We start from the raw sequence: 20088 nt of genomic DNA, 5'->3' as shown, positions 1-20088 counted from the left end.
GGCCCTTTTATGATATTTACAGTAACTTCATTAACTTTAAGAATGTAACACTCCAAGCATATTATATCAGGGATTCAGGAAAAGAAATGACAGATGGAAAAGTTAGGTGATCCTTGGCCCTTGGGACTGGTACATGAAATTAGCCAGATGCTACAGGAAGAAGATGACTATAAAAAAAACAAAACACCACAATGCAGAATCGGCAGAGGATAGGTCAAAATAACCAGAAGATAAATTGAGGCAGTGATAGGTCAGCACAGTAGCACTGTTAGTAGAACCATGGAGGACCATCTTCCTCCCAAGCTTAGACTTGGATGGGACCAGTGCAAGACAAAGCAAATTGTAATATATGGCATCCCAGAAAGGACATAAAGCTCTGGCATTTGTCATTTAAACATCAGAGCTGTATGTCCTTTGTGGTTGTATGACATTTTGGATCCTTTTCCCTTTTTCGTGATCTTTTTGGGATACAGACCTAATAGTGGTATTGCTGGATCAGAGGGTATGCATGGTTTGAATGCCCTTTGGGCATAGTTCCAAATTGTTCTTCAGAATGATTGGATCAGTTCACAGCTCTACCAACAATGCATTGATGTCCCAATTTACCCACATCTTCTCCAACATTTATTATTTCCTTTTCTGTCATATTAGCCAATCTGATAGGTATGAGGTGGTACCTAAAAGTTGTTTTAATATACATTTTACTAATTGTGATTTAGAGCTTTTTTTTCATATGGCTATAGATAGCTTTAATTTTTTCATCTAAAAACTGCCTGTTCACATTCTTGACTATCAATTGGGGAATGACTTGTATTCTTAAAATTTGGCTCAGTTCTCTATATATTTGAGCAGTGAGGCCTTTACCAGAAACACTGGCTGTGAAAATTGTTTCCCAGCTTTCTGCTTTCCTTCTAATCTTGGTTGCGTTGGCTTTGTTTGTATGATACCTTTTTAATTTAATGTAACCAAAATGATCCATTTTACATTTCATAATGTTCTCTGTCTCGTTTGGTGATAAGTTCTTCGCTTCTCCATAGATCTGACATAAACTATTCCTTGGTCTGCTAATTTGCTTATAGTATCACCCTTTATGTCTAAATCATGGACCCATTTTGATCTTACCTTGGTATACAGTGTGAGATGTTGGTCTGTGCCTAGAAGCCACACTGTTTTCCAGTTTTTGTCAAATAATGAGTTCCTGTCCTAGAAGCTGGAGTCTTTAGGTTTATCCAACATTAGATTACTATAGTCATTTACTGTTGTGACTTGTGTGCCTACTCTGTTCCACTGATCCACCACTCTATTTCTTAGCCCCAAGTAGTTTTTATGATTTCTGCTTTATAATATAGTTTTAGATCTGGTATGGCCAGGCCACCTTCCTTTGCATATTTTTTCATTAATTCCCTCTATATTTTTGGCCTTTTGTTCTTCCAGATGAATTTTATTATTTTTTTTTCTAGCTCTGTGAAATAATTTTTGGTAGTTTAATTGGTATGGAACTAAATAAGTAAATTGATTTAGGTAGAATTGTCATTTTTATTATATTAACTCAGCCTACACATGAGCAGTTGATATTTTTCCGATTGTTTAGATCTGACTTTATTTGTGTGAAAAATGTTTTGTAATCGTGTTCATATAGTTCCTGGGTTTGTCTTGGCAGGTAGATTCCCAAATATTTTATATTGTCTAGAGTTATTTTAAAAGGAATTTCTCTTTCTATCTCTTTTTTCTGAGCTTTGGTCTTTTTTTAGGTCCTTGTTGCTAGGATATTGAATCCATTGACTTTGTAAAACAAATTCTTTGCCTATTTTATCAGTTTTGTAAGTTTCAAATGCTGTAAATTGTATATTCTTTTTTTTTTTTAAGAATACTAAATAATGGAAAATCTTTATGCTTAGCATTGGTATACCCTAGCTTCTACCTAGTCTTAGAATTATTTTGTCCTTTGGGGTGATGTATGTGAGTCTCCACCAGAATGAAACTAATGTAGCCTAGAATGTAAGCCTTCACTCCTACTCTCTATGTATGAATATCTATATATCATGTGAATATCTGTACCTTATGTTCCCTCTGCAAATCCTGGGTGCTCCCAGCTCCATTCAGTCACTTATTAGAAAGCAGCATCCTTTGGCCAAAGGTCCATTCTGTTGCTTTCTGTCCAAATTCCTTTTATCTCTCCTGCTTATTTCACTGCTACTGATGCCGCCCATTGCTTATGATTGCCTTTCATTTCCCTGCTGGGGGCAGGAGCAGAAAGGGTGAACTGTCCCGGTGAGTAGGATTATTTTTTAGATTATTATTTGCAAGGCTATGCTAATATACTGAAATCCACATGGTGCACAAGTCCATTTAGAAGAAGAAGAAAAAATATGACTTTCTGACATTTTCTGGTTTTCTATTGCAGGGCAAACCGTTACTCCAATGAAAGCACATTATCTCTCTTCTTTCGATCATTGTTGCCAAATTTTACCTTTCAGGTATGTTAAGTGAGTCTGGTGCCATTTCTGTCACATCCTTACTTTCTGCTCTTCTCAGACCAAACTCAGTCAGGGTGACAGGAATGGTATAGCTGCTGTGGACGCAGCTTTGTGCTGGGTGCTGTGGAGGTTGGTAAAGAAGCAAGCTCCTCGTATCCCTGACAACTGACTACAGTAAGATCCTGACCACAGTGCATCCACTAAACAAATGAGTCTTTTTTGGATGGAATGGTTGATTAAGATGTAACTCTTGCTTTAAGGGGCTTACATCCTAATTCAGAAGAAATACACAGATATCTGAAGTTATTGGATCACAATATAGGATTGTCGATAAGTGGTATGAGCAATCATACTTATGTTTGATTAGAATAGTGCAGCAGAGAACCTTTCTGTTTGGCAAATGCTAATAGGGAAAGTTGTCTTTGAAGCTTTAGATTTACTTTGAAGTCTCCCAGTATTATAATTTGTCATTGTAAATATCTAGGGGAAACAGACTAGTGCTTCTTAGATTTTTTTTTTTAATTGTATTTGATTTTTGAGATTTTTTTTTTTGATCCCTCCCACCTTTGGCCTTCCTCAGAGATTAGAAATGAAGTGCCATCTGTGGAGAGAGGCATTTTCTTCAGCAAAAACCCTCTTCTGTCTTGGTGCCAGTGCATGGCATGTCTTATTATAATGGAAACGTTTTGAGCCTGTCCTTACATAGGGCAGAGCAGGGCACATCCAAGTACCACAGAAAGCCCCTTCTCATCCAGCAGTTTCGTCTTCAGCCTCCCACCTCTTTTTTCTGTCAGGGAGAAGAAACACCGGATGAAATAGACCCGGTTGGTGCAGAAGAGGACCTCGACCAGGGCTTGAACAGGCTGATGGCAGCCATGCGAGACCTCCTGGCCAACATCCAGTTCCAGGACCCTCCGACAGAAGATAACCCTGATGGGAATGGAGATGAGGATGAAGACGAGGATGAAGACTGGGACTGAGACTAGAGCATCCAGAATCCCAGTGATATGCTGTATAATTATGTTCATGATTTTTTCGATTGAAATTTAATAGTTCCCTAAAGTAAAAAAGTAAGTGCTTAATTTATAAAGTCATTTGCCTCTTTCTTCTACAGTTTTGTAAGGGCTCCTCCTTAGTATGTCTTATACAAGGCAGGGCATCAAAGTTCTCTGAAGTGTGCTCAGCCAGCAAAGCAATGATTACTAGCGACTGAGGACTTTTCATCTGTTGACTCCATCACTTTCTTTCATAAGACCCTGTTTGGGATCATAGCCCACACAGGGTTAATGTGGAGTCCATGCCCAAGATAAGTCTGGAGCTAGGGATAGAGGAGAGTTAGGGAAGGAAGGAGCAAAGCTAGGGACTGATAGAGCCCCAGCTGCCTTTGACGGGCTCCCATCGACCACGCTCTCTGGACAGCCTGGCCGGCCTTGGGTCAGGGGGCGTCTGTGGGGCTGTGCGGACCACAGCCAAATACTGGTTTTGTCTCATTTTCAGCTGCTCCTTGGAACACTTGAGAGAATTTTGTTATGAATGAAGCCACTTTTTTTAGGGGAGGAGCACCTGGAGTGGGAAGGGTAGAAGTCCTGGTTCTGCCACTGTGACTTACCTTACCTCTCTGGCCTCAGTCTTTTCATCTGTAAAGTAGGAACAATAATGTTTGCACTAAAAATCCCATCGTAGAATTGTTAGGAAACCACTTTGTAAATGTGAGATGCTGAAAAATTGGAAGAAATCGCGGACATTATCATTATCTAAAAGGACAGTTGAGAGGCTGTCAGTAATTACAAGCTCATAAGCCTACATTCTCATCTCTACACTTCACCTCTAATTTTCAGGTTAATTTGCATGTCAGATGAAGATAGACAAGAACAGGTAGACTTTGCCAAATGGTACTCTACAGCAGAGTACGTCTTTATAGTCTCTCATGTGACTAAAAGATGGAGAATAGAGGATTCCACCATATTTGTTTGTTGACTATAAAAAAGTAATTGATTTAGCAGAGCAAAATGCAATTTTTAAAGGCTCTCTTTCAACAAGACATCTTCAGAACATGTGTTAAGATCCCAGAATTGGAGTGTGGAAAGGACGTCAGCAGCCAGCTAAACCAGCCGATAGCTGGAAAAGCGTGTCCTCTGCAGCGTTCCTGACAGTGGCCGTCCATCCAGCCTTTGCTCGAAGACTTCGGGGGATCCAGCGCACTCCTTCCTAAGGCAGCCACGTGCTGCTTGTGAACAGCTCCAGTCACTGGTTAGCCTAAATTGGCAACTCCCTCCTGTTACTTCCAATTCCTTCCTTGGGGTCCAAGTAGAATAAGTCTAATCCCTCTTCAGTGTGACAGCTCCTTCACGTCAAGACAGCTCTTCAGTCTTAGCTTTTTCTAGTTCCTTTAGCTCGTCCTCATGTCATGAGCTCAAGGCACTTCATCACCTTGGCTGCCCTCCCTGGGACACCGTCCAGCCTTTAGCAACGTCTTTCCTAACTTGTGGTGCCCACAGTAATGATGATAAGAATTATAACTAGCATTTAGGTAGTGCTTTACAGTTGCAAAGCTCTATTTGTATATACAATCTCATTTGAACCTCACAACCAGCAAGGTGCTTTTATTATCCCCATTTTGTAAACTGGGAACTGAGGCAGACAGGTTAAGTGGCTCACCCAGGATCACATCCTAGAAAAGTGAACATAATACTCCAGCTATAGCTTCCAGGGCAGAGTACAGCAGGTCTACCACTTCCTTGTTCATCCCTAGACCCTGGGCCTTTTTTACTATAGCCTAAGATTGTATTCATTTTCTTGGCTTCCCTGTTACACTGTTCACTGACATTGATTTGAGATCCACTAAAACATATCTTTTTCAGAAAGACTGAGTCTAGCCATGATTCCTTCCAACATCTTGATTTTTAAAACCAATTCTAAGACTTCTCATTTATTTCTATTAGATATCATTTTTTTTGTTCCAGCCCGATGTTCTTGTCTGCCAAAAGCTCTCTGACTCCTGACTCAATTTTCCATTGTGCTGCCCCTCCCTCCCAACTTTGCGTCATCTGCAAATTTGATAAGTATGCGTTCTCTGCTTCTTTGTCCAAGTCATTGTTGAGGATGCTAAATAGCACAGGGCCGAACACGGGTGTCTGAGGCATCTCCTTCCAAGCTGTAAAGAAGCCTTCAATGACAATTCTTTAGGTTCAACCATTCAACCGATTCCAAGTACATCTAACAGTATTATTATCTTGCATCTTTTCCACAAGAATAACAAGGACAGTTTGTTAAATGCTTTGCTGAATTGAAGCATAATATATTTACAGCATCAGTCTTCGAGTTTTAGTAACACTGCCAACAAAGAAAATCAGTTTGGGCATTGGGACCTGTTCTTCTATGAAGCCATACTGGCTGTTGGTGAAGAGAGTTTCTTCTAGACATTTCCTCCTCATCCCATCGCTATCAAGGGAGAAAGTGTATGTGTAGCACATTGAAAACTCTAAAATAAAAACTCTTACCAAATTGCCCTTACTATTGCCTCCACAAAGGAGGTATTAATGGACTGCTCCATTCCTCCACTTGGTATTTTTGTGATTTTCCAGATTATAGCACCCTTTCCCTGGTTCCCACTCTATATAATATTGTCTCTCCCTCTAGAATGTAAGCTTCTTGAGAGTTGGAACTGCCTTTTGTACCTGGCACTTAGTAAACACTTAAGAAGTGCTTTTTATTTATTCATAAATCATGACTATTAACAACAATTTTGTCAGAAATTCAGTTGAATTTCCTGGCCTGTAGTTTGCAGACTCCATTCTTTTCTGTCTCTCTTTTTTTTTTTTTCAAATTGAGACAACATTTGGCCTTCTTCAGTTCTGAGGTACCTTTCTCATTCTCCACAGTCTTTGAAAGATCACAGACAATGAGTAATGGCATCTGCCAGTTCATTCAGTGCCTGAGAAGGCAATTCATTTGGGCCAGATAAAAAATGGAAGGGATTCTATGTTGATATAGTTCCTCCAGATGTACCCAGTGGCTGACTGATGCAAGTCCCCTTGAAACTGCAGAGCCTCCTGAATGAGATCCAAAAATGTCTCAAATGTTTGACCTAACTAGCTACATAGGAAATAACCAAATGCGTGGAAAATGTCTGTTGTTCCATCTAAAACATACTGAATAGATAGTCCATTTAACTGATCCATCTTGAACAGATGCTGCAGGAGGACAATGAACAGGTTCTAGAATTGACTAGGAGAAAGACAACAGCCTGAATTACATGTAGGAAATAGTATAGGATAGCGTACTCACATAAATCAGGTCCTAGTTCCATTGAAATCTCTTAAGTATTGGCATTATTCCTCTGCTAAAGTCCTATGCTTCTTCGTGGCTTGGAGGTGACCCTCGACTCTTGGAGGATATACCAGTGGAACATAAAGTCTGCAAGATCTTACCGAGAAAGAAAGGCAAAGACACCTCCTGTGGGCCCAGGGACGCATTTTCTCTCCTCTCAGAGGAAGACTACCCCTACCCATGTCCAAAGAGGCCAGAAGATTGGCCACCAAGTGATTAAGTCTTCTTGGCCACAGCAACTCACGAAGACCCTTCTATTAAGGCACGGAAGCATCATCAGCAACTTTGGTGGAGGCAATATTTATACCAGTAACATCAACAGATGTTCTGAAATGTTATGATTATTATTGTGGTTGGTTCTTAGGCCTAAGGGCTCCCACACTTAATCATTGCTTCTTGGTCTCCAGAGGGTTTTTTTGGTTTGGTTTTGGTTTTGGTTTTGGTCAAAGAGGGAAAAAAGCCCTACTGGTATTTCTAGTTTTACGTGACTAGTGTATAAGCCTAGGCCTTGCAGATAATTGAGGGTGAAATTCTATTTCGGAGACTTCTCAGGTGCAGTCCGTAAACTTCACTTAAACCGACACCATGAACAGGACTAGGGAAGATGGTTTAGCTAGGGAGGCGCTGAAAAATCCAAAATTATTTTTTTGCTAGTGATATTCCAATCCCATTAAAGAATGTAGATGGGTAATAACTTTTTTTAAATCAATTTTCCGAGTATTGTAGGGGAATACTAGACTCTCATTGGAAATCAGGGGAGATGTAGGAGGCCTAAAACTTGAGTTGCAGTGACCTTTTGATTCATTGGAGGGGCAGAGGCGGTGAAGAACCAGAGATGAAATAGTGCTGGGGAGGAAAACAATGCTGTTGCTGGTTAAACTAGCCCAGAATCAAAATGCAAGTTCCAAGCCGCCTTTGAGGGGATTCGTCTGCCTGCCTATAAGAATGATCCCGAAGTGCTGTCCCTACATGCAAGACACCCTCGAGGACAGTGGGAGTGCAGAGAAACTAAAATCCCATAGCCCGCAACGTGGCGGACAACACTCACCGTCTCCTGCTCCACCTGGGGATTCGCTCGAAAATGAGACCTGCCAGACAAATAGGTAAAGGGGACACAAGAATGGGGAAAGCGGACGTTGGAGTGGCTGTAGGAAGACAGGACGGCCAATCCATCGTTGGTTCAGCCACTTTAGAGAGCAATTTGAAATTATGGACAAGTGAGTGAAATGCACATTCCTTTTGACCTAGGGATCCCACAGTTGGGCATGTCCTCCAGGAGGTTAGAAATGGAAAGAAAGGTCTGATACACACCACAGTATTCGTAACAGCACTGTTTTGTGGAATAAAAAGAGTTTTGTTTTCAAGAAGAAAAAAAAAAGGGTGGGGTGGGGTGAGAAATAGGACCCAAATGGGCATCAGTAGTTTTCCTGAGTTTGTGGAAAGCTCTGTTTAGAAGGCTTAGGCTTAGCTTAGGGGGATGTCGGGAGATCCAGAATGATGTGTTTTCCTACTTCCTTTGAAACCCCATGATGTCTGAACTGAAAAGGACTTGAGGAATCACTTAATCTAGCTGCTCCACTTTGCAGAGGCCTGCAGAGATTCCATCACTTGCCCAAAGCGGAAACCACTGTGTCAGTCCTTACACCTCGAGGAACTGATGCTGCCCCATCATTCACTTCTAGCCTCTTCCAGTGACTGGTGGAGGGAGATGGATGTCCACGTATCTGCTTCCCAGCCGTCTTCCTGTTCTACTTGAATCCTCTCCTTAGAGGTTTGGGGGCACAGGAAGTGCTCCCGTGGGCTTTGGTTTTTTTGTGTATTTTGGGGAGAGTTAGGCAGGTTTGATCCCAAAAAAAAGAAAGAGAAATGTGCTTTGATGACCAATTTTAAAATAGAAGAGGGCGGAAGGCAGTTAATTGGGGGACACAGATAAGCAAGGCAGGATTGGAACTAGCATTTAAATAAAAATAATGATAAAATAGCTAACATCTGTGTAGCATTTTAAGGTTTGCAAAGCATTTTGCAAATATCTCAGATCTTACAAATATTGCTCTAAAAAACAAGCTGTATATGATGGAGATTTGTGGTTTGATATGTAGTGCTCTTTTTTTCTTCTTAGGGGAAACTAGGTGGCAAAGTGGATAGAGCACTGGGCCTGGAGTCAGGAAGACCTGAATTCAAATCTAGCCTCAGACGCTTACTAGCTGTGTGACCCTGGGCAAGTCATGTAACCTCTAACTGCCTCAGTTTCCTCATTTGTAAAAGGGGATAATTGTAGCACCTACCTCACAGGGTTGTTGTGAGGATCAAATGAGATAATATTTGTAAAGTGCTTAGCACAGTGCCTGGCCCATACATAGTAGGCACTTAGCAAATGCTTATTCCCTCCCCCTTCCCTGTTTGTATAAGGAAATGTTCATGTTTGTTGATTTCTGTAAAGTTCATAACAATAAAATGAAGAAAAAATAAAGAAGTGCTCCTACTTGGGGTGTTTTGGGCTTTGAATAGCGCTACTTTATCTGGGACTGTTGGGTTGACAAAGGACGTCACCTTGATGTCTCCCATGAACTAACTAAAGAGAATCTTGGAGGTGAGATGGACCTTATAAAACTGAGGTCATTGAGTACATCTTATTTTATAGATAATGAAACTGTAGTCCATGAAAGAAGGAACACCCCCAAGGTCACACAATTAGTGACATGGCAGGAACCAGACATAGGGTCTCCTAATTTCCAGGCTAATACTCTCTTCACTACTCCAAGAGCCAGAGAAGCAGAAAATGCATTTAATTCAGAATGTAAGCTCATTGAAGGTAAGGACTGTTGTTGCCTTTCTTCGTATTCCCAGGGCTTAGCACAGCATCTAGCCACAAAACGAGCCATTTAACAAATGCTTATTGCTTGTTTGAAATTGTAACCTATGGTCCACACAGCCGTAGCAAGATAGAAATATGGATTCCTTGTCAGACTCCAAGGGGAGGACCAGAGACTAATGACTATGGGTAGACAGTGCAAAGTATAACCTGACACCAATATGGAAAGTTAATACACCACCAAAGGAGCCTGAAAAATCCAGTGGTTTTTTATTTATTTTGATTTATCAATAATAACTTCCATATGCTTTTGAGTTCAAAATTTTTCTCCCCCTTCCTCCCCACCACCCTCCCCAAGACGGCACACAATCTGATATAGGCTATACATTTACATTCATATTAAACATATTTTCACATTAGTGATGTTGTAAGTAGAAATTAAAACCAGTAGGAGGAACCATCAGAAAGAGGAAACAAAACTCAACAGAAGAGGAAAAAAATAGCAATTCAACTTCAGTAGTTCTTTCTTTGGACGTGGATAGCGTTTTCCATCACAATGCCTCTGGAGGTGTCTTAGATCCTTGTATTGCTGGGAAGGGTTAAGTTTATCAATATTAGTCATCACACAACGTGGCTGTTTTTGTGTACAACGTTCCCTTGGCTCTGCTCACTTCACTCAGCATCAGACCGTACGAGTCTTTCCAGGTTTTTCTGAAGTCAGCCTGTTCATCATTTCTTATAGCACAATAGTATTCCATCACATTCATACACCACAACTTGCTCAGCAATTCCCCAATGGATGGGCATCCTCTCAATTTCCAATTCTTTGCCACCACAAAAAGAGCTACTGTGAATATTTTTGTGCATGTGGGTCCTTTTCCCGTTTGTGTGATCTCTTTGGGGGTGGTCTTCTTTAGTATATTTTACTGTTCTGGGACTTCTCATAAGAGCTATGTGTCCTACACAAGAGCTAGGGGTAAATCGGCCCAGGAGTATTCTACTCTTCCAAATAGAGATATGTTACTGTAACACCTCCCAGCAGAGGAGGCTGTCCTGTCATAGGAACATTAAGGCCTAGTTAGTGTGGTTTGGTAGAGGAACCAAAGAGTGAATGAATTAGCAAGAACTTCACTATTAGGACTGGGATTAAAACCTCCACCGGGTTCTTGTTTAGACTAAGGCCTGGCTAACCTCACCAGTATAACTCGTGGTGATGTGGTGTTGCTGGTCAAAGAAAATACTGTTGTCTCAGAAGAATTGAAATTGGGGGACATTAAAAGATCAGCAGAGAAACAGGGAGAGCCGTCTGCCCTCTAGCTACTGCCCTGCTTCTCCCCACCTGTTCAGAGTGGGCTTCCAGAATCCAAGCCCCAGAGAAAGTTAATCCACTTAAGCTTTGGAACTCCCACCCTGGGTCTGAGCCATGTTGATTGGTGATTGATAAGTACAAACTTACCTAGCCCACTATCTCTAATGGACTCCAGACCAAATTATTCTTAATGTCCCATCCAGCTATCAACTTGGACAATCTTACCATCTTCTGTGGACCCATATATGTAATACCCCATTCCCTGCCCTCCCATCTCTTGCTCCAAGCACAAGAACCAAATTGATACTACCTGTTTAATCAGAAGGATGTATTAACTGACTGCCCTGTGAATCAGCTGACCACTTCTGTGACTCTGCAAATCAAACTGTTCTCCAGCCATCACTCCCTTATATATGTTTTCTTCCCTTTTAGAATGTAAGTTCATTGAGGGCAAGGACTTTCCCCCTTTTTTTTTTTTGTTTTTATATTCCCAGTGCTTAGTAGAGTGCCTGAGGTATAGTAAATGCTTAGAAGAAATGCTTTTGCATTCATGCTTCATGGTGGGCAACACATAACAAATGAACAGTTGGAAGTGGCCTGAAGTATATCATTAGAAAAACAATTTGGGAAAAAAAAAAAACAGCAGTCATAGCAAAAATGAGAGACAGCCAATGGACCACCCATGTATTCTGTTGGTATCCCTGGACTTCAGGGGAACCTGAAGAAGGGTCTCAGAAGGTTTAGTGGTGAAGTCACCCTCTGGTGAATTTATGGAGGAACATGGATGAGAGCCGTGGTTACCATCTGCATTGTGGGAAGGAATGCCCACATCTGTATCTTCTAGAGTATTAGAGATGGTCCTTTGAGTAGATTATACAAGTTCTTTTTCTGGTTATTTCACTACTCAGAATTCCACTCAGGGAGCACATTGCCAATGAGGGAGACCAGAGCAAAAGGAGATAAAATTCAGATCTTTCGGTACCTCTAGGGAAAGACTTGCTGAGAAAGACAGTTGAAGTGTTGGGTTGTGATTATCTGTGAATTTCAATTTTGTATGTCCTCATGACAATGGGCTTATAATGCTGTGCCCATGGCCTTCAATAGTCCTAACCAAGTGACCATTTTTATCCTAATGAGAATTAATGTAATGTGGGTGCCCTGAGGGAAGATTTCCCTGTCTCAGTTGCCCACTGGCCAGGGTCTCGTCAGGAAGAGGCTGCGGTCAGCTTTCTGCCAAAGGTTGTCCCATTCTCACGCTCTTTGAAGTCTGTGTGCCTTGGTGGGTGGGGGGCATCTACGTCAAAGGTCTCATTTATGGACTGAAAATATCACTGAAACTCAGGGACAGCTCCTTTCTGCAGTAGTCAGAGACAGGAAGCTGAAAGAGCAGAGTCCATTGGTCCTGATTCTGCATCATACCCCAAATACAAAGAATGGTTTGAGTTATTACTGTGCTGTTCAGACCTTCAGAGATGAAATAGGATAGGAGTCTCTTAAGCTCCCTATTGGCAAGGAAAAAGTGACAAACCCAAGGAGGGATTATCTAACCCAGGGGAGCCGGCTTCCAATGGTACTGATGCCAGGATAGCTGTAGAAGTCGGAGGAAAGAGATGAGAGATCTCAGAGTTCACCTCAACCACCTTTCCCTCTCCTCCCACCCTCAGTTTTCAGATGTGGAGCCTCAGGCCCAGGGAGTTGAGGTCATTTGCCCAAGGTAACAAATAATTTGGTATTCCATAAACTCCCAAGTGCCAGCACATGGTGAGGACAGGACCCCTTTTACCTAACCAGGGCACCTTGCATGATTAGGGTATTAGGAAGATAACATTGGTGTGTCATGATTCTCTAGGTTCTTTCACTCCCTTTTGACAATTTTCTTTTAAACCAGGAAGGAAGAGGGTTAAGCTAGCCTAGCCTTTTCATTTTGCAGATGGGGAAGAAAATAAGCATTTATATAGCACCTACTATGTGCCAGACATTGTACAAAGCCCTTTACAAGTATCTCATTTGTCCTCACAACAGCCCTGGGAGGTGGATGCTTTGTGATCCCCATTTTACAGTTGAGGAATCAGGCAGACAGAGATAGGTGATCCCAGTCACCTAATATGGCTAAATGGAAGGTGCACAGCTCCATGACATAGTCTGATGCTTTCTCTACGTGTCATAGACTAGAAAAGATTGAGACACATTGATGTGAAACGTGAGACCAGATATTGGATAGGACATCAGTAATTGAGTTCTGGTTCCAGTTGTACCTCTGATTTGCTCTATGACTTGGAATGTGTCACTTTATCTTTCTCTCAGTTTCCCTATCTGCAAAAATGAGGCTAATAACCCCATTCCCTGTGAGAATCAATGTAATTATAGATGTGAAAATGCTTTGAGCTCTTTGGAAGAAAGACAGTATCCAAATCCATGCTATTTGTAGCCATTGACATCGTGGTAGGGATAATTCCCTGTCATCACACTACCCTCCCTGTGGGCACTCTCTGCTCTGCCATGAATGATTTTCAGTGTAACATGCTCAGCTTCTGGCTAACCAGTGCTGGAGCCGAGAAGTCTAGGTCTGATGTGACTCTTTCCCTGGGGCCAATGTGGTCTTGCTGGCCAGTGGAAATGAAAGAATAGAGAGCTGTTGCTGGCCTTCATCCCAAATAAATCCTTGCTTTGGACTGAGGAGGGTAAATCAAAAAGTCATTTATCAGAGAATGTTCCAAATAACTAATGATAATAGAAGTGCAAATTAAAACAACTCTGGTCCCAGCTAGCATCTTACAGAGGGGCAAAAGTGACCAACAGACAGTAATGGAGGGGCTTTAGGAAGACAGGTACATTAGTGCATCATTGGTAAAGCTATGAATTAGGACAACTCTTCTAGAAGACAGTTTGGAATTCTACTAAAGAAGTAGCTAAAGGACAACTCTTCTAGAAGACAGTTTGGAATTCTACTAAAAAAGTAGCTAAAGGACAACTCTTCTAGAAGACAATTTGGAATTCTACTAAAAAAGTAGCTAAACTGTACATAACCTTTGATCCAGCAATAAAACTATTAGGAATATTGCCCCAAGAGGGTCTCATGTACAAACAGCAAAGACCTGGGAGGAATGTAGGTACTTAAGTCTGACTGAACAAACAGTAACACATGACTGAATGGAATATAATTGAAACGCGAGATGCCCAAAATGGCAAAGGGGAAAAATTCAAATACTCTTGGGAAGATTTGAATGAACTGATGCTGAGTAAAGTAAGCAAAGCCAGAACAGTTTACATGTAACCATAACAAGGCAAAGGAAAACAACACTGAAAAGGCTTCATCAGTGACCAATGCTATGTCCCGTTGTGTCTTCAGAGTAAGGGGAAGCATGCCTCCTGCCTCAGTTTTCAGACCTGACCAGGGCATTGATTTATTTGTTATAAGAGAGGATCCTGCTATTGAGAGGGGCAAGGGTGGAGTAGAATGGAATCATTGGGAAGTGACAGTGATATGACAAATGAAAAGACCACCAATAAAGCATTTTTAATAAGAAAAAAATGCTAGCCACCACCCTACCACCACCACTGAATGGTACAATGGGGCATGGCTAGCCACTCCCAAGCAAACTAAGCCAGAACGGTCTCTTGTTCTTATCAGCAAGCACTCCTTAGATGTGTTGCATTCTTGGGTTTATGTTCAGTGGAGGGAGAGTTGATACATAATTTTTTGTTCACAGATGATTACGCACTCAATGCCACCTCTGATGCTGAGATGCAACAAAGTATGGACCAGTTCTCGGCTGCTTGTGTTACGGCAAATAGAGAAGTTTTGAATACTGTGGATAAGTTCACTTACATTGGCAGTATACTTTCTAGGAATATACACATTGATAGTGAAGTTGACACACACTTTACCAGAGCTAGCTCAGTGTTTGAGAGGCTCCTGAGGAAAGTGTGGGAGAGAAGAGGTATTAAACTGACTACCAAGCTGAAGGTCTACAGAGCTGTTGTGCTGACCTCATTGTTGTATGCCTGTGAAACCTGAACAGTATACCAGCACCATGCCAGGAAACTGAATCGCTTCCATTTGAATTGGGATGATTCTGAAGATCACCCTTCAGGATAAGGTGCCAGACACTGAGGTCCTTTCTCGAACCAAACTGCCAAGCATTCAAACTCTTCTGCAGGGAGTGCAACTCCAATGGGCTGACCACATTGTTCCAATGCCAAACTTAGGCTTGCCTAAAAGATCGTTTCGCGGAGGACTCACACGGGGGAAGCGTTCACATCATGGTCAGAAGAAGCGATACAAGGACACTCTTAAGGTCTCTCTGGAGAGCTTTGGAATTGATTGTGAGACATGGGACACACTGGCACAGGACCACACCAGCGTGGTGTGCCCTCATCAGAGAAGGTGCTGTGCTCTATGCAAGGCAGGATTGAAGTAGCTCAAAAGCAATTCGAAATGCCAAAATTTAGAGAATCTCCCCTAAATGTTCGAGCTCATATTGGTCTGATCAGCCACAGTCGGACACACTGTAACTTGACTCTGACATAGTGATGTCATTTCGGTCCTCTTTGAGAATGAAGGACAACAAGCATTGTTTCAGTGGCATGCACCATTTCAATTTGCAGGTGAGGATGGCTACCTCCTTTTCATTTTGGCCTAGTATTGAACTTTCAGGGTAGAGTGTGTCTAAGATCTTGGGCTAGAGATCTCAAATAACTGAATAGAGCTTCACTGTTTGGGAAGGAGAGGCAAAATAATCATTTGAATAATGGACTGTGACTACAGTTCTTTCTAACCTCTGTACCACTGCTGCCTCATTAAATGCAATTATGGAGCCCTCTCTCCTCCTAGGACTTAAGAGGATGAACAGAAAGGCTCCATACAAACTTAACCTTTAGGGTTCACAGAATCTTAACATTGAGAAGGTCTTTAGGAGTTATCTCTTCCAAACTGGGGCCTCAGTGCAGGAATTCCCTCTACAATATACCTGACAGCTGAGTCACCTAGCCTCTGCTCAAATACTTCTAGTGCTGGGAAACCTGCTCTAACAAAGTAACCCAATTTAATTTACAGGCAGTTCTCACTGCTGAAAAAAATCTTCCTAATTTTGAGCTGAAGCTTATCTTCCTCGTAACAATCCAGTATTCCTAGTTCAGCCCTCTCAAGCACTGCTTCTCTGGGTTCAGAGCCCCTGATGCCAAGTAAAGGTATCCTTGGTTTCACTGTCAGCCACGTGAATCTAGCAGGCAGTACCTACAGGACGTTTATGTAAGATTTTGAACTTCCTCAGCTCTGACAAGTTTCATAACTAATCATTCTGCTGTGCTGGGCATTCCCAGTATGAGCCACTATCATGTGGTCAAATCAGCCTCCTTTGAAGGAGGGGCTCCACAGACTGTCTTTAAAGGAAGGGGGAGAGAGACTTCATTCTTCACTGGGACATCAGCTCCAATCCATTTCTTTGGACCAAGGCAGAGGGCTGCGGCTGGAGTTCCCAGGGGATGCAGATACTGTGGAGATGTGGACCTCGTATCCTACTGGCTAACTCACGTCACCCAGCTAAGGAAAAGAGATGAAAAAGCCAAGAGGAAAAAAAAAAGAAAGAAAGAACATTCCATTCCTGTGGAACAAAACAACCTGTGGAGGGCAAAGAGAAGAGAGAAGTGCACAGATTGAGAATTTGGGTTTGTTCAGGCAGGAAATTTGAGACTCTCTGGGTTCTGGAGTCAAGCAATAGAGAAAGGATGATTAGGCAACATTGGACATGACTTGAGTTATTGCAGCCTCTATTGTGCTAATGGAATCAGTAGGATGTCCTTTGACAGGTTAGAGAAATAATGAGTATGGGGTGGATTTGGTGACTGTGATTTTTGTCTGAGACCAAAGGAGGGAAGGGGAGGGGAAATAAACATTGGGGATTCCTCTGGACACTAACTGATGAGAACGATGAACTGAAACAGCGACGGGCAGCTGTTTGACTTTGAGAAAGCCCTCCAGGGTAGGAATTGGAAAATTCCAGTTCATATGTGTTGCTAGTTTCACATTCATGGCTCCTTGCTCTTAACCCGGAACTATGCCAATGCCCGGTCAACAGAAGAGATTGTTTAACTCTCTGAACTCCACTTCCCCAGATACCCTCCATCAAGTTGTCCCCACCAACCAGACACATATTCCGTGCCACGGGTTCTTCGTTCCCAATGAGTTGTTCTTGACCCTAGGGCTGCTGAGCCTGGTGGAGAATGTCATGGTGGTGGTGGCCATCATCAAGAATCGCAACCTCCATTCGCCCATGTACTATTTTGTCTGCTGCCTGGCTCTATCAGACCTTCTGGTGAGTGGCAGTAACCTGCTGGAGATCTTGGTGGTGCTACTGCTGGAGAAAAGGGTGCTGGTGATGCAGGCGCCCACGTTGCAACGGCTTGACAATGTCATTGATGTGTTGATCTGTGGTTCCATGATGTCCTCCATTTCCTTCCTAGGAGCCATTGCGGTTGACCGCTACATCAGTATCTTCTATGCCCTGCGCTACCACAGCATTGTCACTCCTTGTCGAGCTCAGGGAGTCCTTGTGGGCATTTGGGTGTCCAGTGCCCTCTCTGGTACCCTCTTCATCTCCTATTACAACCATGTTGCAGTCCTGCTCTGTCTCATTGGCTTCTTCTTGTCCATGTTGGGGCTCATGGTGGTCCTCTACATTCACATGTTCATCCAGGCTTGCCAGCATGCCAGGAGGATTGCTCGGCTACACAAGAGACACACCATTCACCAGCTGTCAATCCTCAAGGGGGCTGTCACTCTCACAATCCTGTTGGGCATCTTCTTCCTCTGCTGGGCCCCTTTTTTCCTGCACCTCACACTTCTTGTCCTCTGTCCCAAGCATCCCACATGCAGCTGCTACTTCCAGAACTTCAACCTCTTTCTCATCCTCATAATCTGCAATGCCATCATTGACCCTCTCATCTATGCCTTCCGCAGCCAAGAACTCCGCAAGACACTCAAGGAGGTGATTCTGTGTTCCTGGTAAGGGGGCAGGGGTGGGGCATTGCAAATGCCCGTGCATGCAGGCATGCAGAAACCCAGTGGGACTGAATGTGATGGAGGAGGGCAACTTCTCATCTGCAAAGGGGTCTGGATGTTCTGGTTAGTGGGCACAATCTGTTCTCTCCCTTGGTGAAGAGGGATATGCATCATTAGTCAGCCTGGCCTCCAACTTCTGAATTGCCCTTTTGAGAAGGATGTTTCAATGGAATGCATGTGTTTGTGTGTGTGTGAGAGAGAGAATGTGTGTATGTGTGTGTATGTACACATGTGTGCGCGTGTGCACACAGCACTCACTTTCACTTACATACTCATTTGTGCACACCCATGGATGCTCAGCTGTGCACATAATGAATAATACGACAGGAACAGTAGAACAATCCCCTGCATCTGATACACTTTTATCCTTCATTTGAGGCTACGATTTTCAACCCCATCCCCAAAGCCTTGAAATTCAACCTGTTCCTGGTATGAGTACCCAGAGACCTGTTCACTTCCTACCTCCTTCCTGTCATTGCTTCAGTTGGCTAAGGATACTGCATCTAGGAGGCAGGGCTTGCACACTCCAGATTGGAAAGATGATACCTCAACACCAACTGGAGCCATGAAAAAGCATTTGGAGTACCCCCACCCCCACCCCTCCTATCTCCCCACCCAGGTCCAAGATACTGAAGACTCCTAGGACATGCAGTCGTGTGGGATGCTAATGGTAATCAGGGGCAGATGACTGGGAGTTCCAATACTGAGGTTCTGCTCCCAACTTGGCCACTGATTCTGACTCCCCTGCTTTTGTCCAGACCACTGGCCTATGCCTGACCTGACCTGGCTGGGTTAGTGATTGTTACTGAGGCTGTGTGGGAACCGTGTGATTGAGAAATGACAATAAATCCACTCTGCCCAGACGCTGTCTGACTGCCGGGAAGGGATGGGGGGTGGGGGTGGATTTGTGACTATGCTTCATCATCCCTCTTTGCTCTTTCATATCCCTTAAGGAGAGGTGGGAGAGGGGAAGGTAAACAAGTGATAAATAGGCAGGAAGGCAGAAGCTAAGAACTGGACTCAACTTCTCAGATCTTGCCTGACTTAGCCCAGAGTCAGAGTAAAAAGCTTTCCTTTAGAGGAGAAAGCCCCAAAATATTGGTGAAGTTACCTTGGTTAATCTTGGAGTCCTGTATAACCCAGGAAAGGAGAGAAGTCTGAAGACTGAGTGAGCTCCTCCCAGAATCACAGAATTTCAGAGTTGGAAGGAATCTTATAGGCCAACCTCCTCATTTGACTTAGAGGGAAACTGAGGCTCAGATGTCATGCAGATAGTAAGCTGCAGATTACTCAGGGTCCTTTGACTTTAAATCCAGCGTTTCCTTAGTCAGTTCTCTCTGATCACCATCTAGAAGCCAGCAGGGGAAGGAAGGAGCCCAAGGTAAAGTGAGGCTAGAAGCCTTGTCCCCACCTCGACAAGCTCTGTTCCCAACATACCCAACTAAGCTAAGTATCAGTCCCAGTCTTGAAAACCCCACAGAGGCAAAAAACACTAGTATAGGGCAGCTTTAGGGGTGGGAATTGAACACCACCCATTGTAAGAGAGTTAGCTTTTACCCAGATCAGAGGGTTTTCTCAGCCTTGTTCCAGCTCAGGCAACATTATATATTATGTATGTATTATGTATTTCACTTTAGTGAAATTTGAGAACCCTGGGTTCTAGTCCCTGCTGCCACCAACTAGATATATGGCCTTGGACAAGTCATATCTCCTCTCTGAGCCTCAGTTTCCCTAATTTGCAAAATGATAGGTATGAACTAGATGCTCTCAGGTCCCATCCAAGATCCAGCAATCTATGATTCAATGGTTATATCTATCTTCTGAATGTGAGGCTTTTTGTGATCATTCTGGACACATCTCAAAGGCAAGGATGCTCACAGAGGATGTCCTCTCTAGTTTATTTGGTTGGATAGATCAGGCAGCTACCAGAAAGCTTGGGGGGGGACCCTGAAATCTGAATCTCTCCATTGCTATCTTGCTTGTACTGAGGTGCTCTGATGGACCTTGAGTCCTCATCTTTAAAATGGGGAGAATAGTAGCACCTGCCAGGTAGGATTGTCCCGGAGATCAAGTGAGATAACATATATAAAGCCCTTTGCCA

General features: G+C 43.0%; 2 protein-coding genes across 2 annotated transcripts in view; both read left to right on the top strand.

Annotated features, from left to right (window-relative positions):
• The window catches only part of TCF25 (transcription factor 25), a 45167-nt gene extending 38596 nt beyond the window's left edge, over positions 1–6571 (top strand). Inside the window, exons 17-18 of the mRNA XM_027846471.1 lie at positions 2405–2477; positions 3272–6571. Coding sequence (XP_027702272.1) covers positions 2405–2477; positions 3272–3457 — 259 coding nt within the window. The 3' untranslated portion in view covers positions 3458–6571. The remainder of the gene's footprint in view (positions 1–2404; positions 2478–3271) is intronic.
• A 10294-nt stretch (positions 6572–16865) lies between these two features.
• Positions 16866–17934, top strand: MC1R (melanocortin 1 receptor). Its single transcript, XM_027847690.1, has one exon. The coding sequence runs from the start codon at positions 16984–16986 to the stop codon at positions 17932–17934; it is 951 nt and encodes a 316-aa protein (XP_027703491.1). The 5' UTR covers positions 16866–16983.
• The last annotated feature ends 2154 nt before the right edge of the window (positions 17935–20088 follow it).

The sequence above is a fragment of the Vombatus ursinus genome, unplaced genomic scaffold, assembly GCF_900497805.2.
Source record: "Vombatus ursinus unplaced genomic scaffold, bare-nosed wombat genome assembly UNPS02005286.1, whole genome shotgun sequence".
In the NCBI taxonomy this organism is placed as follows: Eukaryota; Metazoa; Chordata; class Mammalia; order Diprotodontia; family Vombatidae; genus Vombatus; species Vombatus ursinus.
Note: the sequence above shows the minus strand (reverse complement) of the source record. Positions and strands in the feature narration are given on the sequence as shown.